The sequence below is a fragment of the Lissotriton vulgaris genome, chromosome 1_1 (genome assembly GCF_964263255.1).
Source record: "Lissotriton vulgaris chromosome 1_1, aLisVul1.2, whole genome shotgun sequence".
NCBI classification, from domain to species: Eukaryota; Metazoa; Chordata; class Amphibia; order Caudata; family Salamandridae; genus Lissotriton; species Lissotriton vulgaris.
Genome location: NC_141685.1, coordinates 1114400097 through 1114426595, shown reverse-complemented (window position 1 = coordinate 1114426595; position 26499 = coordinate 1114400097). Strand labels below are relative to the sequence as shown.

General features: G+C 45.6%; 1 protein-coding gene across 6 annotated transcripts in view; it reads left to right on the top strand.

Annotated features, from left to right (window-relative positions):
* RFX1 (regulatory factor X1) overlaps positions 1–26499 on the top strand; it is a 646755-nt gene that overhangs the window by 104151 nt on the left and 516105 nt on the right. For 3 of the 6 annotated variants that reach the window (XM_086963652.1, XM_086963645.1, XM_086963643.1), the window contains exons 3-5: positions 881–990; positions 1634–1705; positions 2990–3085. In XM_086963652.1, the coding sequence (XP_086819778.1) occupies positions 881–990; positions 1634–1705; positions 2990–3085 (278 nt within the window). The remainder of the gene's footprint in view (positions 1–880; positions 991–1633; positions 1706–2989; positions 3086–26499) is intronic. The other 3 variants (XM_086963646.1, XM_086963649.1, XM_086963654.1) reach the window with 1 other exon arrangement.

Below are 26499 nucleotides of genomic sequence, written 5' to 3'. Positions count from 1 at the left end.
GTGTTGGGTGATTCCCCCTTCCTTTGGAGCACCACTACTGAGATAGACATAATATACTCACACCCGTTAACTAGTGAGCGCCAGTGTAACCCAGTGAATTATCACCCAAGAGAACTGAGCTATCTTTTGAATTTCCAGGTCAGCACTTTTTTCTGCCTGAGAGAATATGATCCCAATAGTTATAATCTTAGAATAACTCTTATTGTCTTGTCACCTGGTCAAAACGCGGAAAAACCTTTAAAAAAGTTTTCAATTTTCAAATGTTTTCCCCTTCCAATTAAAACAATCCCCAAAATGTTTACAAGCCGAGCATACAGCGAAAATACTGCCTGGCTCTTGACATTTCTTTTTACAGTCAGCTGTAATTATACTGACTCAGGTTGCCCACAAAGGAATCATATGTCAGTTCCTTTTTGTTTGCTTTATCAAGTATACCTGTAATTATCTACTGAGAAAAGAGGCAATAGTTTGAATCTGGAAACCCTGTTGGAGAGTATTTATTAAAAATAAATTGCATTTCCATCCTTTTCCACTTGTTAAGATTTCCAATTGATTTACGTATCTGATTATTTTTGTCTAGTGCTTATGCCAGCAATAAGTCATTTCAAAGCATTATAATTTCTGAGCACATGCAAAGGAATGTGTTTTAAATCCTGTGTTTGAAGTTATTATTATACTGCTCATGTCTTGTTGAATTCCTTGTGATAAGCATGAGATGTGTAACTGGAGGCGGAAGGGTAACCCAACAATGTTGCTGGTATTTGTGAATGTGATAGGGGTAACAGTAGTTGTATCGATTGTGCAGTAGGGTTAGGGGGGTGGCACACTTATGTCATTCCACCATCAATTCTTCATTTCCTCTCTTTTTCATTCAATTCAGATGGTGCCTTGAGACCCAATGATGTTGTGTCAGAACACAGTCCTGGAACACCTCCTACCCAAGTGGGAGTGCCAACACAGGTGGTGCAGCATGTCCAAGCGGCTCAGCAGGTATAGAAAGAGGATGGCACTTTTGACAAAATCAGAAAGTTCACTGTATCCGATAATGTTGGGCCCATTGTTACCCAAGTACCAAATGCTGCATGTTGAATCCTATACTATTTTAAAAAGAGGGGAGAGGAGGCCGGGGGTGGGGGATTATTTCAACAGGTTAATCTAATGTGGCCATGGTTTTAACAATCACCATGTTTTCAATGTTTCATCCATCATAAGGTAATCAAGAGTCCATTTATTTTTGCATAATTGCTCTAGGTGCACAAGCATTGATTTATTTGATATTTTACTGCTGTGTTATCTACGCCTCCCTCCAACCCACAACCTGAATAGCTTTGACGTTGTGGTTCATCGTCACCACTGAACGGAAGTGGCTGAAGAGTCCTAATTTGCCTTGACAGACATAGTAACTGGACTGCTTGGTTCTACGAAAGCTTGGGTAGTTGCACCCTTGGAACCACCTACAATTCTCTTGACCAAGGAAAGGCTGTCACCTGCTACCAGCCTCTGGATTAAGCTAACTTACTGAAGACAGTTCTGTGAAAGCTGATGTGTGTGTACTGTTGTAGCTGGCTTCCTTGGCTTCATTCTGTTATTTCCCTGATCATCTAACTGCCAGTTTTAATGTTTTGGTGCACAGAGACTGCTTGTCCAAGCTGGAATCCAGCCAAAGGCCACTGCCCTCCCCTCTCTGCAGCTGGCTGGAGTGCAGGTATCCCTTCAAGTATGTGTCCCCTTTGTGTCCTCGAGCAGAGGGGGTCTCATCACATCAGCCTATTCTGTACAGTGAGAGTGCTCTGTTTCACCTTTTGTTCCCCATGCTCACTGCAAGCAGAGTCATTCTACAGCTCTTTGCACTGTATCCTCATTCTGTTATTGGTGTGGTCTCTGCATGTATGTTTTCTTTGTGCATGCTTGCTGTCTAGTGTTATACACTACCATATGCACATCTTGTCATGGACTGATTGTAAAATCATGATCCCAGACATATTGATATAGGTGTTCATGCTGGACCTGCTCAACGTTGTTAAACTAGAGGCAGCCAGGATCTTTTTAGCTGTCAACTTCTAAATGTTTAATAGACTGCAAGGGCAGTGGGGCTCTTAAATGTTGTTTATATTTTGGTGCACACAAGGGACCTTCAATGTCACAAATCTGGTGGCGAGTGAAGGGTTTCCTGACTGCTATGTACCCCTCGAAGGAGGAGGAAGTGCATCTGAAGGCTTTATGCCCTGTGCATGGCATCAGTCTTCTTCATTTTACATATTCAATAGACCACACAAGGGGCCACGAATGTTAAAATATTTCTGGAGGCTTTGCTAAATCCCTTATCTGCAGCAGAGGTTTTCTGTGTTACATTAGCCAAGAAGAACAGCCCTTTGGGTTGGCAGTCTTCCATTGGCCAATTGCAAATGTGGTATAGTTTATTTGTGATTACAGATGTGGCTGTGTGCAGGAATGAGTGGTAGTGAGCATCTTCAAGGATTTAAGTAAGATGGATTGCTTTTAGAGTTGAGGTGCTCTTTCTCAATTTCCAGATATGGATTAGTTTAGGAGATTTGGAGTTTTACTAATCTTGGTACTTAAGTCTTATAAATGGATGGGTGTGAGTGCAATCATATTCCCTTTGTTACATGCGAGAGTCAAAGCTAGTCCTGTTCCCCAAGGCTAAGATGTAGCTGGGTATAGGCATTAGCATCTTACTTATTCACTCAAGGATGTGGTTGGATGTTGAAACAGCAGACATGTTCCCTCAATCACAAGTATATGAGAGACAGTCTTGTTCCTCTTGTTGCAGATGTGGTTGGGTGTAATATTCCACTCTTTTAGCAGCACATTGATCAGGTGTAGGAGTTGACTGTCAAGTTCCCTCCTTGACAGATATAGATGTTTTAGACGTGGAAGTCTTTTTCCTCAGTCACAATTATAGTTGTGTGAAAGACCAACAAATATAATACCCCAATCACAGCCTTTTTGTATCTTATCTCATTTTCAGCGACTCGTGGTACAGAGCACCTCGCAAGCCGGAAAGGGACCACAGGTGGCACTGGCTGTGCACACCATCCAGCAGCAGGTCCATTCACCTCCTGAGGTGGGTAAGAACAGTTTCTGTGGTCCTGGTGGGCACCCCAAACATAACCTTCTGTATGATCTTCCTGTTTTTGACCTCTAGCTCCTAAGGTGGGCTTCCTTATTACTTTTCTCCTACTACTCTGGCTCACAATAAGACCTTACAGTAGGTTTCCAGTTATTTACTCCAGTATTGGAGCTTTCATAGATTCACATGCCTGAATCATTCCCCGTCGTCGAGACGGGAGTCTCCGGTATATAACAAAGCTATGCTTAGTAGTAAAGCAAACTGAAAAAAGGCCTAGGCCCATTTTCCTTATGCAAACCATTACATTCGTTTTGTAAAAAGGACCAAACTTTTCTCTGAACCAATCAAAGCCCCTCAAACTCTAGAACCCTCCTGAGAGATCCTTCTGCCCCCTCAGATTTTCTACCGCACGTTGAGCTAGGGAGTCTCCTTTGAGCTCTGCTCAAACTCTTCAATTCATCTTACTTTGACTGGGATTTGAGGTTCTCCAGTATTTGGGGTGTCTTTCATAGATTCACATGCCTGAATCATTCCCCGTCGTCGGAGTGGGAGTCCCACGGTATATAAAAAAGTAATAATATGCCTGTAACAACCAAAAAACCTTGGTAATAACCAACCAGGAAGTAAAGTAGCCCTCAGCTACAGGAGCAAAAGCTCCCACACTCATGACTATCCTAGTCATTATATATAGATCAAACTGCAGCCAATCAGGCGACAGCACCCACCAGAATGTTCTCCCAAGAGGCTCAGGCTCTCAGATTTTCTACTGCACGTCGTGTGAAGGGAGTCTCCCTGAGCTCTGCTCAGTTTCTTCTTACTTTGGTTGTTTTTTTAACCTTCAAAGGATGTCTACTTCTAAATCCCTTTTAGGGCTTGTGATTCCTGTGGAAAGCTAAGGCTGTTCAAGGAGGATCCTCACAAAAAATGCATATACTGTCTGTATCCGGATCATGAGGCGAAGGAATGTAAAATCTGCAGAACCTTCCCTTAAAAGACCCTCAGGGACAGAGAGGGTCGTCTTCTCCTGTGGCTTCAGAGGATAAAGGACAAGGATAACCCTGTTTCAGAGGTAGGGAGCATTGCCTCAGGGTCTTCTGTCTCCTCAAGGAAGAGAAAGACTGAGGTTGAGGTGGCTTCTCCTAGGGCGAAAATGTTGAAGAAGGCCCAATCCTCTCAGGATTCTGGTTTGCCTACTACTTCCAAGAAGGTGTCTCCACCTGTGAAATCTGCGCCCTCAGGAAAATCTGGAAAATCTACAGTTTCCAAAGCTCCTGCTCAAAAGGTTTCACCTCAGTTTACACCTCTGGCAATGGCAGAGTCAAAAGCAGCCTCATCGTCGCCATCTCTTCATGTGGCCACTTCATCCACTTCAACAGTGACTTTCTCCTCCCCAAAATCAGCTATGGTGATGTCTTCAGCCTCCTCACCGTCGACGTTGGTTCATGTACAAATTGGACCCATCCCGTCGACAAAAGATAGTCCCATCGATCGTCGACACTCCACCGTCGACGGGAATCCTGAAGGTACCGTCGACGAGCTCTTCGTCGTCGACTCAGGCGTCGACGAATTTCCTGCTGTCGACGAAGAAGGCATTACCGTCGACGACGTCCTCGACGACGAAGTTACCGTCGACGACACCCCCGTCGACGAAGTTACCGTCGACGACACCCTCGTCGACGAAGTTACCGTCGACGAAGAAAATGAATCCGTCGACGACCTCCTCGTCGACGAAGCAGACAATTCCGTCGACAAGTTCATCGTCGATGAAACCGCTACCGTCGACGGGCGCTCCGTCGACGACGGATATGACAACGCAGAGGGAATCAAGCTTGTCATCAGCATCGGTGGCTCCATCGACGCCTCCACTGTCAACCTGTACGGCAATGCAAGTGTGGTCAGCAAAAACATCCACAATACCTTTGCCATCACCGGCTACCACTGGTTCGCTCCTACAGAAGCGTGGTTCATCCTCCACAACTTTGTCTCCTTTAAAACTGCCAGATAAATTGTCGGATTCTGAGGAAGAAGAATCCTACGAGGACGACACTTTCCATGCGGCCAGGAGCCCTTCGAACTTGCTCATAAAAGTTCAAGATTTAGATCAGGAGGAGGAGGAGAATTTCCAGGAGCACGCTAGTCGGGAGACTGGGTCTGCACCTGGCATGCAAATGCCTATGGATTTGTTCCAGAACCTCCAATATATGTTGAGCGATTATTATCGCAGGTTTCCACTTTCAGAATCTGGTGATTCTCATATCTCTACGCCTAGGCCAAGAACATCTACGGCAACTTTAGGACTTCAAGAATCAGTTTCTCAAATGGCAACTGAAGAAGCACGGCCCGCACTACCTTCTTCACCAGTACCATCCCATCAGGCAGGGGGTGAAAATTTGTCGGAAGACGAACGAGAAGACGGTGAATTGGACGACAAGTCAGTATAGTCGGAGTGGGACGACTATCAGGCACAAACCCCTTCCCCAGCGGCCCCGCCTGCGGCGGATTCTCCGCCGGTGGACATTGCCAGCTTTCATAAGATTATGGATAGAGCTACGAAAAGTTTCCTCATCACAATGGAAGCTAAACAAGACGAATGCTTCCTATATATGATTTTAAGGAGTTGCCACAAAGACAAAGTTGGTCTATTCCAATCATTGACTGTATATGGAAGGAAGGTCTAAAGATAATGGCTACACCAAATTCTCTACCTGCAGTACTACCTAGGGTAGATATAAAATATAGAGCACCTAGTTCATCCCCGGAATGCCTGATTGGTCAGGCTAAAACGGAGTCCGTAGTCATGCAGGCAGCACAAAGAAGGGCCAAGAATCCATCTGCACAGGTCTCTGCTCCCCCTGATAAAGACGGTAGACGTCTTGACTCAATAGGGAAGAAGGTGTCAACTATTGCGGCAACCACGGTCCGAGCCGCAAATTCACTTGCAATACTTGGAAGGTATGACAGACAGATGTGGTCTGACATATCGTCTTTCATCGAGAAGCTTGCAGAACCGGATAGATCTGAAGCAAAAAAGATCCTACTGGAGGGAGAGAGCGTTTCTTCTGAAATAATTGATGCTGCAGTGGACGTGGCAGCCACAGGTTTCAGGCAGCTGGCGGGAGCAGCTGTTCTCCGGAGGCAAGGCTGGGTAAAGGCTACATCTTTTCGTCTAGACGTCCAGACAAAGATCATGGACATGGCCTATGATGGAGAGTTCCTTTTTGGTCAACATGTTGACGAGGCATTACAAGCCATAAAGAAAGACACAGAGACGGCACGGTCGCTGGGCTCTCTCCAATTTAGAAAGTCTTTCTTTCGTGGCGCGAGTGGAAGAGGCAATTTCTCGAACAGAGGAGGTTATTCACAGCAACGCTCCTACAATAACACCCAGGGAAATCAGAGATACCAGCCATACCGTCAACAAACATATGGCCAAAGGAGATATAATTACTCTCAATCAAGAGGAAAAACCTCTTATCGAGGAAGAGACAACAAGAGCAAGTGAGAGACACATCCTGCCACCACTTTGTTCCAGCCTGAAACAAATTGGAGGAAGAATATCCCAATATTACTCAAATTGGTCCAAGATTACCACGGACAGATGGGTCCTGGACGTGGTTTCCAGAGGTCACATTCTCGAATTCGTCAAAGCCCCTCCAAATTCTCCCCCAAGAGGACCATCTCCAGCTCATCTCAAAGAGCTGTTTTCCCAAATACACTCAATGATTCGGAAAGGAGCAATGTAAAGGGTACCTCAACATCAGAAGGGAACAGGATTTTATTCAAAATTTTTCCTGATCTGCAAGAAGTCGGGGGAATGGCGTCCCATCCTCGACCTGCGTGCCCTCAACAAGTACCTAAAGAAATTATCTTTCAGAATGTTGACGCTCCAGTTTCTCTCAGTAGGGGATCACATGGCAACACTCGACCTTCAGGACGCATACTTCCATGTGCCCATTTTTCCCAGACACCGGAAGTTCTTACGGTTCAGAGTGGCTGGCAGGGACTTCCAGTTCAAAGTACTCCCCTTTGGACTACGTTCGGCCCCCAGAGTTTTCACAAAAATGTTAGCCCCGGTGGCCGCACACCTGAGATTAGAGGGAGTTCAAATTTATCCATATTTGGACAACTGCCTTATAAAGGCCAGTTCTATCTACTTGGCAAAAACTCACGTTCAGAGATTTCTGGCACTATTCCAGAGGCTGGGTTTTTCGGTGAATTTCGAAAAGTCTCACCTAACTCCATCACAGAGGAAGTCGTTCTTGGGAGCCACGCTTGACACAATACTCGCCCAAGTAGCCATATCAAAAGAAAGGCAGGTGAAGATTCGCAAGATGTCCTCCTCACTGCTAACAAGAAAGTGTGTTTCTGTTCGCAAGTTCAAGTCTTTCCTCTGGATGATCTCATCCTGTATTCCTCTCACCCCCAACTGTCGCCTGCGAATGAGACCCTTGCAAGAGGAACTCAGTCGTCAGTGGGTGCAAGTAACAGGCTCATTCGAGGACGTCATCAACATAACTCCTTGGATGAGAAACTCCATCCAGTGGTGGGGGCAAGATGGCAACCTGAAAGTGGGATGCGCATTCCTGACAGAAGGACCCAGATTCATCGTGACCACGGATGCTTCTCTGGAGGGCTGGGGCGCCCATCTCCAAGGGATGACAGTCAGTGGCAAATGGAACATTCAACAGAAAAAATGGCACATAAATCTGCTGGAATTAAGAGCCATTTTACTCGCCATGATAACCTTTCAGGCGATCTTGGAGGGCTCTACAGTATTGATACGAACGGACAACACAACCAGCATGCATTACCTGAAGAAGCAGGGAGGCACAAGATCGGCCCGGTTGTCCCATCAGGCGCAGGAGATTTGGAATTGGGCCCTGGATCACAACATCAATCTGTCGGCGGTCCATGTCCCAGGGGTTGCCAATGTCCTAGCGGACTCACTCAGCAGGTCCGCCGGAAGCAATCACGAATGGGAACTGCATCAACCATCCCTGGATCAGATATTCCAAGAGTGGGGTCATCCCGACCTGGATTTGTTTGCAACAGCTCTGAACCGGAAATGCCAACGCTTTGCAAGGTGGATTCCCCACAAAGCTTCGTGCGGGGATGCTCTTTCGATGAATTGGTGTCTAATATTTGCATACGCTTTTCCGCCAATTCCGTTAATTCCCAAGATCATCAGGAAGATGAGGAGTCAGCCATGTCGTCTAATCCTGATTGCTCCAAGGTGGCCCCGGCAATATTGGTTCACCGAGCTTCTCCTCCTCTCGGAGTGCAGGCGAATACAACTGCCTCGAATACCGAATCTCCTCACAGTTCAGAGGGGCAAGGTGTACCATCCGGACCCAGTTTCTCTGAAATTGTCAGCTTGGCTCCTTAACACAATGAATTCGCCCACTTAGACATTCCTCACGATTGTCAAGAGGTGTTGGCTAACACCAGAGCACCATCAACGATTAAGACCTACAAACTCAAGTGGAAGCGTTTCTGTGCCTGGTGCCAGACTGTGGATCTACATCCCATTCATGCTAGACCAGAGCAAATATTACCCTTTTTCCTGCAACTGGCTAGATCGGGTTTGGCGCATTTAACCCTGAAAGTGTTTCTGGCAGCCATTTTCCGATTCCGTCAGGACGGATCGAACTCTCAGCTTTCTTCAAGAATAATCCAGCAGTTTTTCAAGGGTCTATTTCGTATGTTTCCTCCAATTCGACGACCGCCTCCTGCTTGGCATTTGAATGTGGTGCTAGCCCAGCTCATGCGTCACCCCTTTGAGCCGATACATAAGGTTGACCTTAAGTTTATTACTTGGAAAGTCTCCTTGTTATTGGCTTTAACATCTACCAGAAGGTCCAGTGACATTCAGGCATTCACGTCTAAACCGCCCTTTTTACAATTTACATCTGATTCGGTGGTACTGCGTACCAATCCAAGGTACATGCCCAAAGTCCCATCGGACTTTCATTTAAATGAGCCGGTAATCCTCAAGACATTTTTTCCAAATCCACAAACACCGGCTGAGCGAGCTTTGCACTCTTTGGACATGAGGAGATGCCTCAAGTTTTATCTTTCAAGAACATCAGCTTTGCGCAAGACAGATCAGTTGTTTGTGGCCTATGGCAGACTGCGCCAAGGCTGTGTAGTGTCCAAACAGACTATTGCTAGATGGGTCTCGTCAACAATTGGACTCTTTCATCAACAGGCAGGAAGACCCTTACAGGCCTTACCAAGAGCGCATTCTACAAGAGCAGTCTCCTCTTCCACTGCCCTGTTCGCTGGGGTGCCTCTTCTGCAGATCTGCAGAGCTGCAACGTGGTCCAGCAGGCACACGTTCACGAGGCACTACTGTCTGTACTCAGCAAGTGATGCAGATGCTTCGGTGGGAAGAGCAGTCTTCGCAATCTTTTCCAATAAGGTGAGCCTCTGTTCTCCCGCCTCCTCTATGCTCTTTCTTAGACGCTTTACCATGTCTTTTACATTTTATCATTATGCATGTATACTATGATACTGTTAGCGTCTATGAGCATTAGGTTATGTGTACTGCTATCTATTCTGATTCAGGCATGTGAATCTATGAAAGACACCCCAAATACTGGAGAAGAACAATAGTTACTTACCTGTAATCTGTGGTTCTCCAGTATTGGTGTCTTTCATAGATTCACATGCAACCCGCCCACCTCCCCTCAGAGGCTCCCTCAGGCAATTATGTTGGTTTCACTTCTGTGCGAGAAAATCTGAGAGCATGAGCCTCTGGGGAGAACATTCTGGTGGGTGCTGTCGCCTGATTGGCTGCAGTTTGGTCTATACACAATGTCTAGGATAGTCATGAGTGTGGGAGCTTTTGCTCCTGTAGCTGAGGGCTACTTTAATTCCTGGTTGATTATTACCAAGGTTTTTTGGTTATTACAGGCATATTATTGCTTTTTTATATACTGTGGGACTCCCACTCCGACGACGGGGAATGATTCAGGCATGTGAATCTATGAAAGACACCAATACTGGAGAACCGCAGATTACAGGTAAGTAACTATTGTTCTTCTCTCAATCTCTAGTTTCTTCTTATTGAAGTTCCTTATTGCTCTATCATGTCTGGTATTTAGAGCTTGTGCCACCTGCTCTAAAAAAAGGCTTTATACAGATGACCCTCACAAAGACTGCATATACTGCCTATATCCAGACCATCAGGCAAAGGAGTGCAAGGTATGTCGAACCTTTTCAAATAAAACCTTGAGGGATTGTGAGCAATGTTCCCTCTAATTTTTTTCCTCTGTGTGCGGCAGTGTAAGGTCTCTGTGCGCTGCAGCCAAGGTTATGTGCGCCAGGAACCAGACCGTGTATGTGGGTGCAGCGTCTAAAAAAGGGGCGCGGCCAACATTAAGTGAATGTGCCTATGGGGTGCTTTTACACAAAGTGTAATAAAAAGAAAGAAAGCTTTTGTAGCGAAATGACCTGAGTTAATGCCTAAAGAAGATGTGAGGGAAGTGGTTTAATATATGGTGTGGTTGTGCGCCCTCACAGTGTAATAAAAGCACAATTAAGTAACAGGTCCGTATGAAAAACCTTAGCTCAGTTCTGGGTAGCTGTGGTTCTGAGCCACAGCAGTCTGGCTCTGAGCCACAGCAGTCAGGATTTAACAAATGAACAAGTGATAAGCATTTAGCAGTACCAAAACAGTTGAATATAAAGAAAAACATTTTTGCATTTTTGTCTTAAAAAACACTTCAATGACAAAAATCCACATAAGTGTACAGGTGATATGAATTTTCAAAAAAACAATAAATCCCAGATTTTGACTTAGAACAATAAATCACTGCAATCTACTGCGACTTTCAATTTAAAGTTAGCCATCACAAGTTACTTGACAACGGCTCTTGTGGCAACCAGGTCCGAACTGAGCCAGTAACAGGGAACAATAAGGTACAGAGTAACAGTTACCTTGCAGTTAAAGCAGTCTCCACTCTAGTTCCATAGTCTATGGGTGAAGCTCCATAGGAATCAAAGGAGTAGTAGTGATGCAAGGGATTAAGGATGCTGAGCAGGTGTCAGGGGACCTTCCTGTGGCCACCCCTCAGTCCACGAACATAGTGGGGCAACTTTAGTCTCAGAGGCCTTGTCCCTTGAAGTTCATGTGAAGTGCAGCCAAAAAACAGATACAACTGGGCCTCCACTACCGCAAAACCCGTTGTTTCTTTTAAATGTCAGTAACTCCCTTGTCAAGCCACAAACCTGTACACCAATGACTCTACATGGTCCAGCAGATTCAGGTGAAACTTTTGAGGGCCTGAACTTGATGTCTTAGACTGCACTTTGGCAGTCAGTGACGATTATGTGTTCTTAGCTACCAACTCACCATGGCAGGCTTCTTCAGCTTTTATGGCCCTGTATATGTTTTAATAGCCAATGGGCTACCAGTTCTCCTCTCGCCTAGGGACGACATCAGCGAAGAGTGGCATCTGGCTAGCCCAAAACATACCATTCTACCCATTCCCAAAAAGGCAGAACCTTCCCTTGATGTGTGAGGCTCCCTAGTCCATCCCAAAGGTGTGTCCACCTGGGGGCTATCTACCCATGGAAAAAAGGTTTGGCAACAGCTTCTCTCTTTGTCCGAAATGCCAGCCTATCTGCTAAATCAAAAGAGCAGCACCTCTCGAGTGTGACTACCATTTGCCCATCAAATATGGCTTTCCCTTTGAAGCTGTCATGCCTGCTGGTTGCAGGACGATTCAAGTAGGTGTCAAAGAATAACATCGTAAACAACATACCTACTATAATAGGTTTCAAGTATTGACACGGCGTACCGTGGTTGGCGTTGGTTGGCAAAATCCGATGGTATGAGACAGGACGCATGCGTCAGTATAGCGCATGCGCAGAGAGGTAGTCTTCTATGTTTTTAAACCCGCCCCAGACCTTACGGAAGTGCTTCGCGTTTAGCTAGTTTGGTTTCCTGTTCGTTCCGGGTTTCCAGTGGCGTCCGAGGAGCTAGGTGATCGTAGCGTTTTGCGGGATCATCGCTGTGCGTGTGAGTCTTGAATCCGTTCGCTCCACGAGTACTTTGGTTTGATACTGTTATATTTCAGGTCGTGTTACCGCTGTTGTTTTGTGCGGTTTTCCTCGGTGTAGGAAGTTCGGTTCCTCGTCTTTGTGACAGGGGTTTTTCATTTGAGTTCCATTAGGTTCTTTAGCTGTTAGTGTCCTCTTTTCTAGGATACCGTTTGTGGACAGCTTTTGGGAGCCAATATTTCATTATATCGGTGAGTGTTTAGAGGAGTAGCGATATTTGTGTCCATCCAGTGTTGGGACAAATTTATGAGCTGTTATCTTTTTGTTTATAGTACATTGTCTATGTACAGGGCATATTCATATGGTCTACAGAGCTTTTGGCAGTATTCCTGTGTTCGCGATCAGTTCCTCCTAACACTTCATAAGGTAAACTATAGGAATTGTCATACATTACTGTAAGGTAGTTGGGGGAGGGATTAGTTCTCACTTATCTCTTTTATATTTCACTACAGTGATCTTTACCACAAGCAAGAACGCACCAGAAGTGGAAGAAGACCTTGAAGTGCCATTCTTTTGTTCCCCCTTCCTACCCTTGTTTTGTTCCCCTGTGTTCTCCTTGGTCACTCTTCGGGGGGTTAGTGTATATTTCTGATTCCCGGGGAGTGGCAGGGGGAAGGCAGGGTGCATAGCTTCGTGGATCCAGGACACTTCCGAGACAAAAAGGTGCGTGCATGACAGAAGCTCGCCTTTTTGGCTCACACCCTGTTTGGCCTTCCAGCTAGGATGAAATCACACCTCCTGCCTTGGCAGCTCCTTTGTTTTCCTTCCTGAGTATGGTTCTCACCTGCCCACAGAGGGCAGAAGGCTGTCAAGAGAACAAAAACTTGTGTGCAACCAAAAACAGTCGGGAAATGTTGGGAAAAAGAGTGGCAACTTTTTAAAGTTGCCATTTGTGCAAATGTTACATTAAAATCGACTAGTTACGCACTACCATCTTTGAGTAAAAGGCTACCCATATGTTGAACATAATGGAAGTATGCGTGGGTTTGCACAGTTGTTTAAGTGAGGCGTGTTTTGGAGTCATGCAGGGTCGTGGAAGGTAGGGATCTCCAAACATGTTACAGTTACTTTATGCAGAAACAATACAAAATGCTAAGATAAACATATGATTGGACTTGAAGGAACTACGAAAAGGACAAGGCAGAATGCAAAGTCTTTTGTGTTTTCCTCAATAGTAGCAGCAGGTTTCCATCAGTTGGCGTTCAATGGGCAACACAGAACCACTTAATTTTCCCCCCCTTTCCATAGCACAAGCATGGTCACGGGTTTAGATCGCTTTACAAGAAGTCGGGTTGTAACAGTTGAAAAGAACAACCATTTAACACCTTCAGCGCGGCGTGAATTTTCGCGCTGTGCTGAAGGTTCTAAATAAGGGGCGTGGCCGTGACAGAATGGTTCAGTCGTAAGCAGAGCCCAACCGGCGCGCGTGACGGAACCGTTCCGTCACAAGCATAGCGCCGGGACACCTCCATCGGAGGTAGCTGCGCGCTCTATAAGCTCCATAAATAAATAAATAAATAAATAAATCGAAGGGGTTAAGTAAAAACAGTGACTAGAGTTAAAACATATAAGGTATTTGCCCAAGCATCTATCTAGTGGGAAGGCATTCAGCCTTTGTCAAAATTGTATTTCGAAGAGGTTGATCTTGAGACATTGGACTGCTGGGCACATTACGTTTGAGTGACTGTATAGTCACAATATTATATACTGCACACCTTGTTGTAAACAAAATAAGGTATACCAGGCACTTACAATAGCCAATGGCAAAGATGCATAACACAGTGTTTCCAAAACACATCACACGTATATATGGTCATCATCCTTATTAAACATACCTAGCCAAAGACTTATGTATCCGTCTTGGAAAGAGGTTTACTTATAAAACACTCTCTACGCAGTGTTCATAATATTTAGCATCTATTATTATATTTTCAGGTTAGACGCAATCTCACTTTAAGTGGCTCAATAAATGAAGTTAAACAAATAAATAGTTTAGTTGTAGTATGCCATCGAGGATTTCTAATGACATGTTAATTCATGTGTCTGCTGGCCTGGACAGCTGCCAGATATTATTAGTGGCCAGTGATCACATTTCACAAATACCAAAACCCTTGGAACCATGTAAATGGCGTTAACTGGTTTAAACGCCAAATTCAAAGAATATAATTTAATTGTTAACTGGGTGTGGTGAAATCGCTGCCGTGAAATAAGGGCGATGAAAATGTTCAGTTAAATAATACAGGAAAATGCGAAATATTAATGTATTAAATGGTGAATAGAAAAAAATATCAAAGGGAGGTAAAGAGGGAACAATAAGCCTACATAATAAAAAAGGAAAACAAAAATATGCGTGCGCATCGTGGATAGGCTGTACTATGCATTTTGAAATACTAATACACTGTGCACTGGAAAGGATGAAGGGAGCAATACATTGTACATGAACGAAAAGAGATGATGTGTGGTGTTAAGTGTAGCACTGGAGACACCGGTGTTAGCAGCAGGCTTGGTGCAGAGGCCTGCTTCCACCCGGCTTACTGGTTTTGACAGCAGAGGAGGCACCTGCTCTTCCAGGTACAGGAGTCGGGCCTCAGAGGCAGAGCAGAGACGGGGCAGAGACAGGGCTGGGCCTGGGTGGGTACGACTGGTCTTAAGAGACTGTTTTTAGGAGTGCCCGCAGTGCAGGGGGTTGCCTCGAGGGTCGGGGCGAAAGTGACATCCTATAAAGGGCCTGCGGAACACCGGGCCTTTGACAGCACTGGGCGGAGTGGGGTCGCTGTTGCTGTGTGTCTCTGCTTCCTTGGCGGTGTCTGGGCTACCGCTGTCATCGCCCTGGGTGTCCCTGCCGCTCCGCCCCGCAGCCTTGGTGTCCGATCTACCCTGTGTCGTGTCCATGCTCCCGGGCGCGCACACAGACAGTTTTTCAGCTGCCACCCGCGCCCGAGTACTTCACAGGTCTCTAAAAGACCATTGACGTGTTAACGAGGCTTTGTCTCACCCCTTAGAGCCCCTGCAGCCCCACTCTGCATATTGCTATAGTCAGAGTGGAGCTGCAGGGGCTCTAAGGGGTGAGACAAAGCCTCGTTAACACGTCAATGGTCTTTTAAAGACATGTGAAGTACTCGGGTGCGGCTGGCAGCTGAAAAACTGTCTGTGTGTGCGCCCGGGAGGCTATCCCAGCCCGGGCTACACACACGAAGGGGGAGGTGGTAGTGGTGGGAGCAGGGGTGGCGGGGGACGGAGAGACAGCCCTTGAGCCCTAAGGGCGTTGCGCGCCTGGACTGCCAGAGGCGACCCTGTGTTTTTACGTAAGTCAGCCCCCTGCTGCAAGCTGCTTGAGGGCTCGTGCGCGCTTCACATAGGTCAATGCGCGCTGGGGGTGAAAGAGGTGGGCGCGCGCGCACGCGCGCGGGTTCGAGGGAACACTGATTGTGAGGGAAGATTACATATTTGGCTCCAGAAGGTTAAAGCCAGAAAAGAGATCCTCTCAAGTGAGTGAGGATGAGTCATCTTCGTCTAGGAGATCTCAAAAAAGGAGTAGATCTCCTCAGGCACATACCTCAGGTGAGAGACCTGAGATGGCCCCAAAAAAGACCACTCCTGGGTCTTCAGGGCGCAGTCCCTCAAAATCTCCTTCAGGCAAAACTAAGGAGAAGAAGGGTTCTGCTTCGGAGGTGAAACAGGGGAAGAAAACTGCCTCAGAACCTTCAAAATCTCCTCCAAGGGTCAAAATTACCATCAAAAAGACTTCCTCTACACCTTCTGAGGAGAAAGTGAAAGGATTTACACCGTCGACGGGGACGTCAACGAGGAAGATGACATCGTCGACGACGAAAACGCCATCATCGTCGATGAAACAGGAGGTAAAGACTGTTGCTAAGACGCCGTCGACACTTGCACAGTCGACGGCAGTAGCGACGACGACTATGGCATCAACATCGTCGTTGAAGATGACGGGAGCGTCGACGACGAGATCGACGACAACGACAGGAGCGGCGACGATGACTACGTCGACGGTAACTACAACGTCGACGATAGCATCAACGACGATAATATTGTCGACGACGGGGATCTCGTCGATGGGCTCGTCAACGAGAGGAAAGACCCCGGAAAAGAGGTTTTCATCCTGGAAAAGGACAATAACGCCAGAAATTACGTCTCCAAGCAAGGTGTCTCCATTAGTCCCTTCTCACCTTCTGGAAGAGGAGGAATCAGAGGACGAAGAGGAAGGTGGTCCTTTTGGATATGCAAGTAGTCCTTCGCAATTAAGAGTGAAATATCAGGAAGATTCGGAGGAAGAATATGGGGAGTTTCACCATCATCCCCAAGAACAGCAGCAATTCCACCAAGAGCATCATGAGGAGATGACTAGTGTGCCATCATCTTTACTGAAAGATCTACAGAGCATGTTGGAGGATTATAGAAGAAGGTAATCAGTTCCTCAAACCTCTCAGGAAATTTCTGAGGTTACGCCTCCACCTCGCTCTGTACCGGGTACACCAGTACGAAGAAGGGAGATCTTGCCGGTGTCGATTCCTAGGTTTCCACCACCAAGACCTCAACGTGATTCAGATACCTCTAACAATGACCATGAAGATGGATAGATTGCAGAACCTAGTAGAGAATGGGACGACTATCTCATTCCTTCTCCTTCAACTCCTACTCCGAAACCCATGGACTCTCCACCAGAGGATATTGGTGGTTTTCATAACCTAATGGAAAGAGCCACTAAGAGATTCGCACTTACCATGATGGAGGATAAGTCAGAATGTTTCTTGTATGACTTTAAGGAACCCTATCGAAGATCTGTTCGTTCCTTACTTATTGTTAGTCATATTTGGGAAGAAGGCTTGAAGGTTCTGGAGACGCCGACTACAGTGACTCCGGTTCTAGCCAGACTAGATAAGAAATATAAAGCGCCTTCAGATGCACCAGCGTGTCTTTTGGGTCATACAAAACCGGATTCAGTGATTACGCAGGCGGTGCAGAAGAAATCGAGAAATCAGTCAGCTCCAATTACACCACCAGACAGAGAGGATAGGAGGCTGGACAACGCAGGAAAGAGGTTTTCCTTAATGTCTGCCCTGCTGGTGAAAGTTGCAAATGCCCTCGCTGTTCTAGGAAGATACAACAGGCAAATGTGGTGCAACCTGTCACCTTATAGTAACTGGGTGCCGGAGCCAGAGAAACAAGAGGACAGAAAAATTCTTCTGGAGGGTGAGAGGACTTCGGCGGAAGTCATAGACTGCCCTATAGATATAGCGACCACCGCATTTAGGTCTTTGGGAGGAGCGGCAGTTCTGTGCAGACAAGGATGGCTACGAGCGACAGCTTTTAGGCCTGAAGTGCAAAATAAGATCTTAGACCTTCCCTTCAATGGTGAAGATTTATTCGGTAAACATATTGATGACACACTACAGGTATCAAGAAGGATACGGATACTGCGAAAGCTTTGGGAACTCTACAATACAGAAAGGTTCCTTTTTGAGGCTCTAGAGGTAGAGGGCAATCTTCTTATAGAGGAGGATATCAGCAGGGGAGATATTCCTCTTACTCCGCTTCATCCCAGCCCTACCGCCAGCAGTATTCTCAGCGTCAATCGGGAGGTTATACGAAATTGACTCCGAGAGGCAAAGGAGGTCGTCAGGGGAAGGACAACACCATACGACAATGACAACCTTCAATCTCCGGCTACATCAAAGCCTCTAAGATCAAGTGATCTCCTGGGTGGAAAGATTGCTCATTATTTTCAAAATTGGCAAAAAATAACAACGGACCAATGGGTCCTCAACATTTTTTTTTAAATTCTTTTTCATAAACACAAAAGAAACAAAGGAAAAATGACATTCCATCTTAACATCAAATACAAAACACAATTGCATAAAACAATAATCAAAATAAGGAAAAGAGCTAAGGATGAGTGTGATCAAGCATATCTCTGTCATGGACACCAAACTTTGTCCCGGGTCTGCGGCCTTTCAGCCAATAATAACTTTAGGAACTATTGCCCCACACAATGAAATTGTAGGTTGATGACAATCACAATGAAAAAAAAAGAAAAAAAAGTGAGATGAAAAGAAAAAGAAAACAATCCAACTACAGAAAAAAAATACATAAGCAACAATAATCAGTTCTCAAAAATCACCCCAATGTTATTTCCACTAGCGACTCCCCCTCCAGACAACCCAGATTTTTGCAGATACACCTCTCCTCTATCTCGCTGTAGCTGTGTATGCCCCCCCCCCCTCCCCAGCAGCGATACATGAAAGCCATCACACTGTTCTACTCAGTAAATACACTCTCAGCGGTTCCCATATGTCTCTTGGCCGGGATGTGACTGGCAGCTCCTCGGCATAAGCATTAAGAGTGTCCCTACAGTAAACCAAGTCTGACAGCCAAGCCTTCAGTGTAGGTCTGGATTTACCACCCCATGTGATGGCCACTCTACGAGCCGCCAGCAAAAGGGCCAGTCTCACAAAGGTGCCAACCGCTCCTTGGACATGTGGCACACAGCAGAGCAGACACACCAGCGGAGTACACTGCACATCTACCGCCACCATCTCCTGTATGCTATCTATTACATCGCTCCAAAATTCACTCACCCTCTGACAGCCCCAGGCCAAATGGAGAAAGTCTGCCCCATCTTGCCTGCATCTATCACAGCACGCAGCCCCACGCAATCCAAACCTATGCAACCTCGCTGGAGTATGATATACTTGATGTATATATTTAAAATGAATGATCCTAAGGTTACCGTTCATAGTGAGTTTCCCCGTCAGACCACAAATGGGAAACGACCTGAACAACTTTTTCTAAACAACGAGTGGTCTTAACGATTCATAAACAACGACCTGGGACTGAACCACGACCTCCTTAACAACTACTTCATTAAACAACGAGTGGCCTTAACAACGACTCCAAATTTAAACACAAACATTTTTTCATTTATTTAAATTACACTTCAAATGTAAACTATTTTTAATAAACATATATTGATATTTTTTATAAAATGCCGACTAATATACAGTTTTAATTTACCTGGTTTTAATTGGCCAGTAGATGTCACTGTAGGATTGTTTTAAGGCGGAGGACCACGGGCAAGGACAATGGGTGCAGGGATTTCACTGTCTATTCCAGGCACGAAATCAATTAGCACCTTCAGAGATGACCGTTATACAGCCTCATTCAGTCTCATTCAGCCCAATTGGTTGAGATTCCTTGGACGCATTATTTCCATGTGTGTGGGCTCTCCCGGCGGACAGTGTCTGCGCCTCGTAATATTGTGGGGTGCTGCAGAAGAACCATGGGCTGCTGCTTCCCTAGCCCCCACCCTCACAGCCAGCTGTCACCTAAGATTTTGACACACTGCGCACAGCCACAGATGTTGCTGGTGCTGTCAAGTCCTCCTACTTGACAAACCATGGATTACACCACCCATTGGGTACTAATAGGTCCATCTATTCCGTGGAGAAGTGTGGCTCAAGGCTTAGAGCGGCAGACCTTGATGCAGAACGCTGGCCAGGGACCAGGGTTCGATTCCCGCCTCGGCGAGTTTCGGGCTTAAATTCCTCTGACCGGATATTCTCGCCTCAGTGCCGATTCTAAGCATGGGTCCCACGCTGCAACTCTGGGCAATAGCTTGCTTAGTCTCCACAAAGGCCCCCTGATACACAAGGGATGCCATTGTTTCACCATGGGATGCCCAGGAGTGGACACCCCACAAGGAAAAGCCAGGAGGGGTTCCCTTGTGGTAGGAGTACAAGCGCCGGGATGCCTCCGGGTCACTGTTCGCGCTATACAAATACACCACATTTACATTTACATTTAACCATGACTGTTTCCAACCACCCAACTGAACCCCCCCCCCCCCCCCCCCCCCCTAACTGCAGATAGTGTGGGCTTCGGCTCTTTCTTCTAACATCTAAAAAAAAAAGGAGAAGAAAGATTAAAGATTCAACTATTCTCCTGTATCTCACATGGAACAATTCTCTTTCCTTTCTTGGTTTATTCTTCTACTGGGGATAGGTTGTCATTTAACAACCTCACTAGGTCTGTCCATGCGCGCGTTGCTTCTAAACTCTGCTCGTTAGCTGTACGGGCTGCCTGGCGCAATCTGACCATACTCTCACTATGGTCCCATTTATGGAGTTCGTTCGCCCACCTCTTACTGGAAGGACCCTCCCTCGACTTCCAGTTCCAGGTGATTTCCCTCTGGGCCAAAATGAGGCCCAGATCGATGAATTTACTAGTTAACTTGGTCTTCCTGGTGTGAGGGAACCATAGCAACAAACAAGTTGCCATAGTACATTCCACTTGCCTCTCCGTGACTTCATTGAGAAGCGTCCCCACCTCAGTCCAGTATGACCCTAGTTTCGGTCATCATGTGCTCCAACTCTACCTCAGGCGCTAGGCATCTGGGACACGCTGCATCTTGCACGTGGAAATACTTCCTAATCTTTCCCGGGGTTAGGTAAGCCCTATGAATCATAAAAAAGCGTACCTGTTGAAATCATGCATTCCTGCATCCTTTCCAGGTCCTTGTCATGATGCGACCCCAAGTTGCGTCCGGTATGGGCTTCCCTATGCTCGCTTCCCACTTCTGTTTGAGAGCCGTCAGAGGTTCCGGACCTTCATTCAGCATTCGCGTATGCAGGCATGTGACCGCTTTGACCGTTCCCTCCGCCATTACCACATATTGGCAAGCCATCGTGGTCTGCGGTTCTGATTGCCCCGTCCTCCAATGTTTCCGCATCGCATTGGTGACAGCCATGCCGCAGTCACCTCATGTGCATCACAGGTTTCTCCACCTCTTGCCTAATCAGCTGCTGTTGCCCTGTCTCTTACATTGTCTGTAATCACTGCTGCTATTGGGTTCACTCCCGTCTCTCACCAAACCTGGACAAGTTGGCGCAACACGTTTCCCTTTACCACAAACAATTCTGCAGCTGAATGCTACAGCCCCCAAGTAGTGCCTTAATGTCCACTAAAACAGTGATCTTGAATCCCCCATTATGCCTCTCCCTTCACCTTCTCTGGCTTCCATCTGTCACCCAATCATTTACCACAAGGGCACCCAATTTCAAGCCACCCTCACCCATTAATTTTCTCATGCCTCACCAACCAATTCGGCCAGCTTTCCTCAGCTGCACATCACCACCTGCCTTCTCCATTAGCCAGCACTAACTCCACCCCTAATGATCATCCATCAACTCCTATTTTCCACTTCTGACTATCACTCTTCGACCTACCTCACTGACACCCACTGCTGCATCTACCCTTCACCTGCTTCCAATGAGTAACCAGCTGTCAACTCTCCGTCCACTGAAACTCCCCACTAGTCCCCTCATACCTCAAAGCATTGCTTCCATCGCTTAATCCCTTAACACCCAACCACCACTGCTTCAACTCCGCATTGTTTACACCCCAACATCTCAGCAAATCTTTAAAGTATAGAGGGCCAAAGAGGGTGGAATGTTTCTCTCCATTTTCCATTTGATCTGGAGCTGCTGGCCTGGAAGTAAAATGCATATATCCTAAAATTGATTACTTGAAAAATAAGAGCCTGTATTTTAGAGCCTTGAGTTTACCCCTCTAAAAGAATTAGAGTTGGGTGGACCTAGCACCTCACCTTCCACTTGGAGCACAACATATTGAGTCTCTGAGTGAAGTCAGCGGTTTGATGCAGAACTTCTTAAAGGAATGCGAACAAAGGATTTGAGGTAATGTAGAAACGCTAAGTAGGTAATGACAGGAAAGCCAATTGAGGCATGTAGCATGGTAGGAAGGTCATGACAGAGAATGCGATGTCGGATTTAATTTGGCAGAGAGTGATGGCATTCAAATCTATTTTGGCATTTCTGTCTGAGAGAGGATCCTGAATCTGACTACAGAGGTGTTTAATTTGTGAAAGGGCGATGGCATTGAAGTCACTTGAGGCATGTAGCGTTGTAAAAGGATCATAGGTCCAAAAACCATACAGTGTTTTAAGAGGATCATGGTGCCAACAGCCACAGAGGTATTTAATGTTTGAGAGTGCGACAACATTGAAGTCTATTGAGGCATATGGTGTTTTAAGAGGTTCATGGTACTGAAGGGCATATAATATTGTAAGGAGGCCATTGTACCAAAGACCATAGAGTCTTGTTTGTGAGAGGGTGATGGTATTGCAGTTGCTTGGGGCATATAGAGTTGTAAGAGAGTCATGGAGGGTACTGAACGCCACATAGTTCTTTTGTGAGAGGGTGATGGCTTTGAAATCTGTTGAGGCATAACACGTTGTCAGAGGGTGATGGTGCCTAACCCTACAAAGGTCATAGAGGTATTTAATGTGTGAGAGGGTGATGGCATTGAAGTCTACTGAGGTGTATAACGCTGTAAGTGGGTCATGAGGCCCTATAGCATTATAAGAGGCCATATAACATTATAAGAGGGTTACGGTGCCTAAGGTCTTAGAGGTATTTAATTTGCTGAGAGGGTGATGGCATTGCCGTCTTTTGAGGCATGTAGCGTGTAAGAGGGTCATGGTACCGAAGACTTTGGTGATATTTAATTTGCTGAGAGGGTGATGGCATTGAATCTGTTGGAGCTTTTTACTCCGTATGAGCGTCCTGGCACTCAAGATCGATCAAGATTTCATATTCTGAGAGGGTGAGACACTTGAAGTCTGCTGATGCATTTGGTTGGTAAAGAATGGAGGATGATGGAGTAAATGTATACTAAAGACATTTGGCTTAAGAAAGTTGTACATTTCGAGCTATAAATGATTTGTCTCAATGCAGCCCTAGTGACCTTGGTGCCTAGAAGAAGTGCACTTTGCTACCCTGGTGATGAAAGTGAAGTCTGTGGAGACCTATGCTGCAGGGCAATTATTTGGAACCCTAGGGAAATGGTTTGTTGATTAAAAGGTTCTGGGCATTGACGTTTATTGAGACGTGATTTATTTATTTATTTTATTTAAAGAGTTTTGTATAGCGCGACCGTGACCCTTGGGTATCAGAGCGCTTCACATTATATGAGGTAGCTTCAAGATACATCTTGTATAACAGACATTACACAATGCTATTAGGTAGGTTAATATACAGTCCTAAATGTTGACCTTACAATATATATAAATAGACATATGATGTAAGTATTTGGTTAACATCTTGAAATCACATATACAGTCATACACATTAACCTAGCCATATATATAAATAGACATATGAGGTAGGTATTTGGATACATCTTGAAATCACAGGAGTACTAGGATTTCTAGTACCTAATAGTTCTGGAGTGTAATTTCTCTATGGAATCTCCCCCTGAGTCCCTTAATGATTCTCTCCAGTATCTCTGGTGACTTTCTCTTTTAATTACAAAGCTGTCCTGTTTGGTGACATCCATGTCAATGTGCTAGTGGAGGGCTGTCTTGTATATGGTAGGAACTTACTTAGCTTCCTTCTTAAATGCTGCCCTGTTTGGAATTTTCCTAATGTTTGGAAGGAGTGAGTTCCAGATTCTGGGGGCTGCTCCAGAGAAAGCTCTATCATATGTTTTCTTCTTCCGGAAGATGGGTGGTTGCAACAACAGCTCCTTGGCACACCTGGCAGGTCTGCTTCCTCCTGATAACTCAATTTTTTTCTTGGCCAGGTTTCTCGGTGTATTGTAGTGGAGCTCTTTGTGGGTAATGCATGCCATTTTTAGTTGAATCCTGGCTTCATCCGGTAACCAGGTTAATGCTTTCAGGTGTGGAGAGATATGGTCGAATTTCCTCGATCCGGAGATGAGTCTTGCAGCTGCATTGAGGCATGCTTTTAGTGGTGCTGTGGACATTTTGGGTAGCTTTGCTAATGTTGTACATCCATATTCGATCCTCGAGATAACCAAGGATTGGACTGCCTTTTTGAGATCCGTCGTAGAGATGAATGGTTTCACTTTTCTAATGTAGTTTAGATGAAAACGGGCACTTTTTGCCATATTTTTGATGTGGGTTTTCATGTCGAGGTTCTCACCCAGCGTGATTCCTAGTGGTTTCACTGAATCTACAAGAGTGGGGGTGCAATTTAGTGCTGCGATCATTTTGGTCCATTCCTTCACTTTTGTGTGGTATTTTGGTGGTGAGATTAATAGGAATTCTGTTTTTTGCGCATTTAACTTCAGATGATTGCTAGTTAACCATTGTAATGACGTTTTTAGTGCCTCATTCATTAACTTGATGTCTTTGAGAGATGTGATCTTGATGTATATCTGCGTGTCATCTGCGTACATGTGAAAGTAAATCTTCGAGTTTCGGAGAATTTCTGGAAGAGGTTCGACATACAAGTGGAATAGAGAAGGAGATAATGTAAATCCTTGGGGAACTCCGATTGAGTTAGGGCAAGATGGTGATAGTGTCTGGTTGACCAGGAATCTTTGCATTCTATTCTGAAGGAAGGATTCAAACCATTTCAGCACTTTTCCAGACATTCCCATCCTGTCATGGAGTCTGGTTAGTAGTTTTTCATGATTTACCGTGTCAAATGCAGAGGACAGGTCAAGAAGAACTAGCAGACATGTTCGATTCTGGTGTAGGGCCTGTAGTGTGTCATCGACAATATGTAGGATCAATGTTTCCATTCTGTGTCCTGTTCTGAATCCCGACTGGCAGTCGTCCAGTAGCGTGAAATTGGCGATGTGATTGCTCAATTGATTTTGCACGCATTTCTCAATTAATTTGGCAAGTAACGGAATATTGGTAACTGGGCGAAAGTTATTGGGATCTGCCGGGTCCGCCAGGGGCGTAACACAGGCCCCTGCAGCCCCCGCGGTGCGGGGGGCCCTCACCCTCCAGGGGGCCCCGTTAGCACCGCACTTCTGCTGGGGAGCTACGGATTGAATCCGGAGGGGGCCCCTTCACGAACCTGCAGGGGGGTCCCCTCAAGGTTCGTTACACCACTGGGGTCCGCTGTAGGTTTTTTGATGATAGGTACTACTTGCCCTGTTTTCAGGCAATCTGGAAGGATCCCTTGGGAAAGAGGGGCATTTATTATTTTTGTCCATATTGGAATGACGATATGGCTGATCTCTTTCAAACATTTTGAGGGAAGTGGGTCGTTAAAGTGGTTATTAGGTTTGATGTCCAGGAGTGTTTTGGCGATGGTATTTTGGGCATATAGTTTGAAGGTATTCCATGGGGCCTTGTTTTTTGTCCTATTATGGTCGATATTCTGGGTTTTATTGATCAGTGAAAGTGGTTGGATAGGGAGCTTGTCCGCTGCTCTCCTGAGCTCTCTTTCTAGCATGTCGGCCTTGTCGGTGAAGAAAGTAGAGATTTCCTCACAATTTAGTTGCATTTTTGTGGTTTCTTGAGCAGATTTGGCCAATTTATTGGATTGTTGTTTCAAAATCTCAAATAGTTTCCTTGGTCTATTTTTGGCGTTATCCAGTTCTGATCTGATAAATTCTTTTTTGGAGTTGAGGAACTTTTTGTTGTATTTGTTTCTGATGGATCTCGGTTCGGGGGATGAAGGGTGTTTTCTCCATTTTCTCTCAGCAAGACTTAGTTCCCGCCTATCTTCATTCAGTGTCTCATTGAACCATGGATTTTTGATCTTTTCAGTTTTAGTGGCATGGTTTCATTGACTTTATTCTCTACTGATGAGGTGTAGTGGTCCGTTAGATCATTCACATTCTGCAGGTTGTTAGGTGGATATAAGTCCTTCTCACAGCTTTCTACTAGTTGTTCGATGTCTTTTGTATCCCTTGATCATTTTTTAACTTTGATAGGTTGCGTTGTCTTGTTCTTTTTCACAGTGTTTATCAGGAAGGTTATGGCATGGTGATCCGACCAGTCGCACGGAACAATTGCGTGGATTGAAATAACCATATTTCTTAATATTATCCAATCTAACGTGGCTCCTTTTGAGTGTGTTGGCTCTGTGCAGGCTTGGGTGAGGTTGAGTTCCGACAGAAAGTCTTTAAGGGCGTTGATCTGTTAGTCATTATTGTCGTCCCAGTGTAAATTAAAATCACCTAGGAATATGTTATTAGCGTTAGTTTTTGAGTTAGCTGTTATGATCTCCATTAGTTGGTCTATGAAGGTAGCATTTTTTCCTGGTGGGTGGTAGGGAGCATGGAGGTTGCACCTTTGATTGTCTGCTGATCTTATATTAAGCCCTAGATATTCACAGGATTCGAGAGGGTCGGATTGTATTTGGCTGTCCTCTATGTCCGATCGGTGGATGCAGGCTATACCACCTCCTGTCTTTTTTAGCCTATCTAATCTCACAATGTTGTAAAGAGGGGGCACTAGGCGATCCATAAATGGGGACGAGGATTCTGACAGCCAAGTTTCAGTTAGTATTGTCAGGTCAGTTTCCTTGCTAATGATG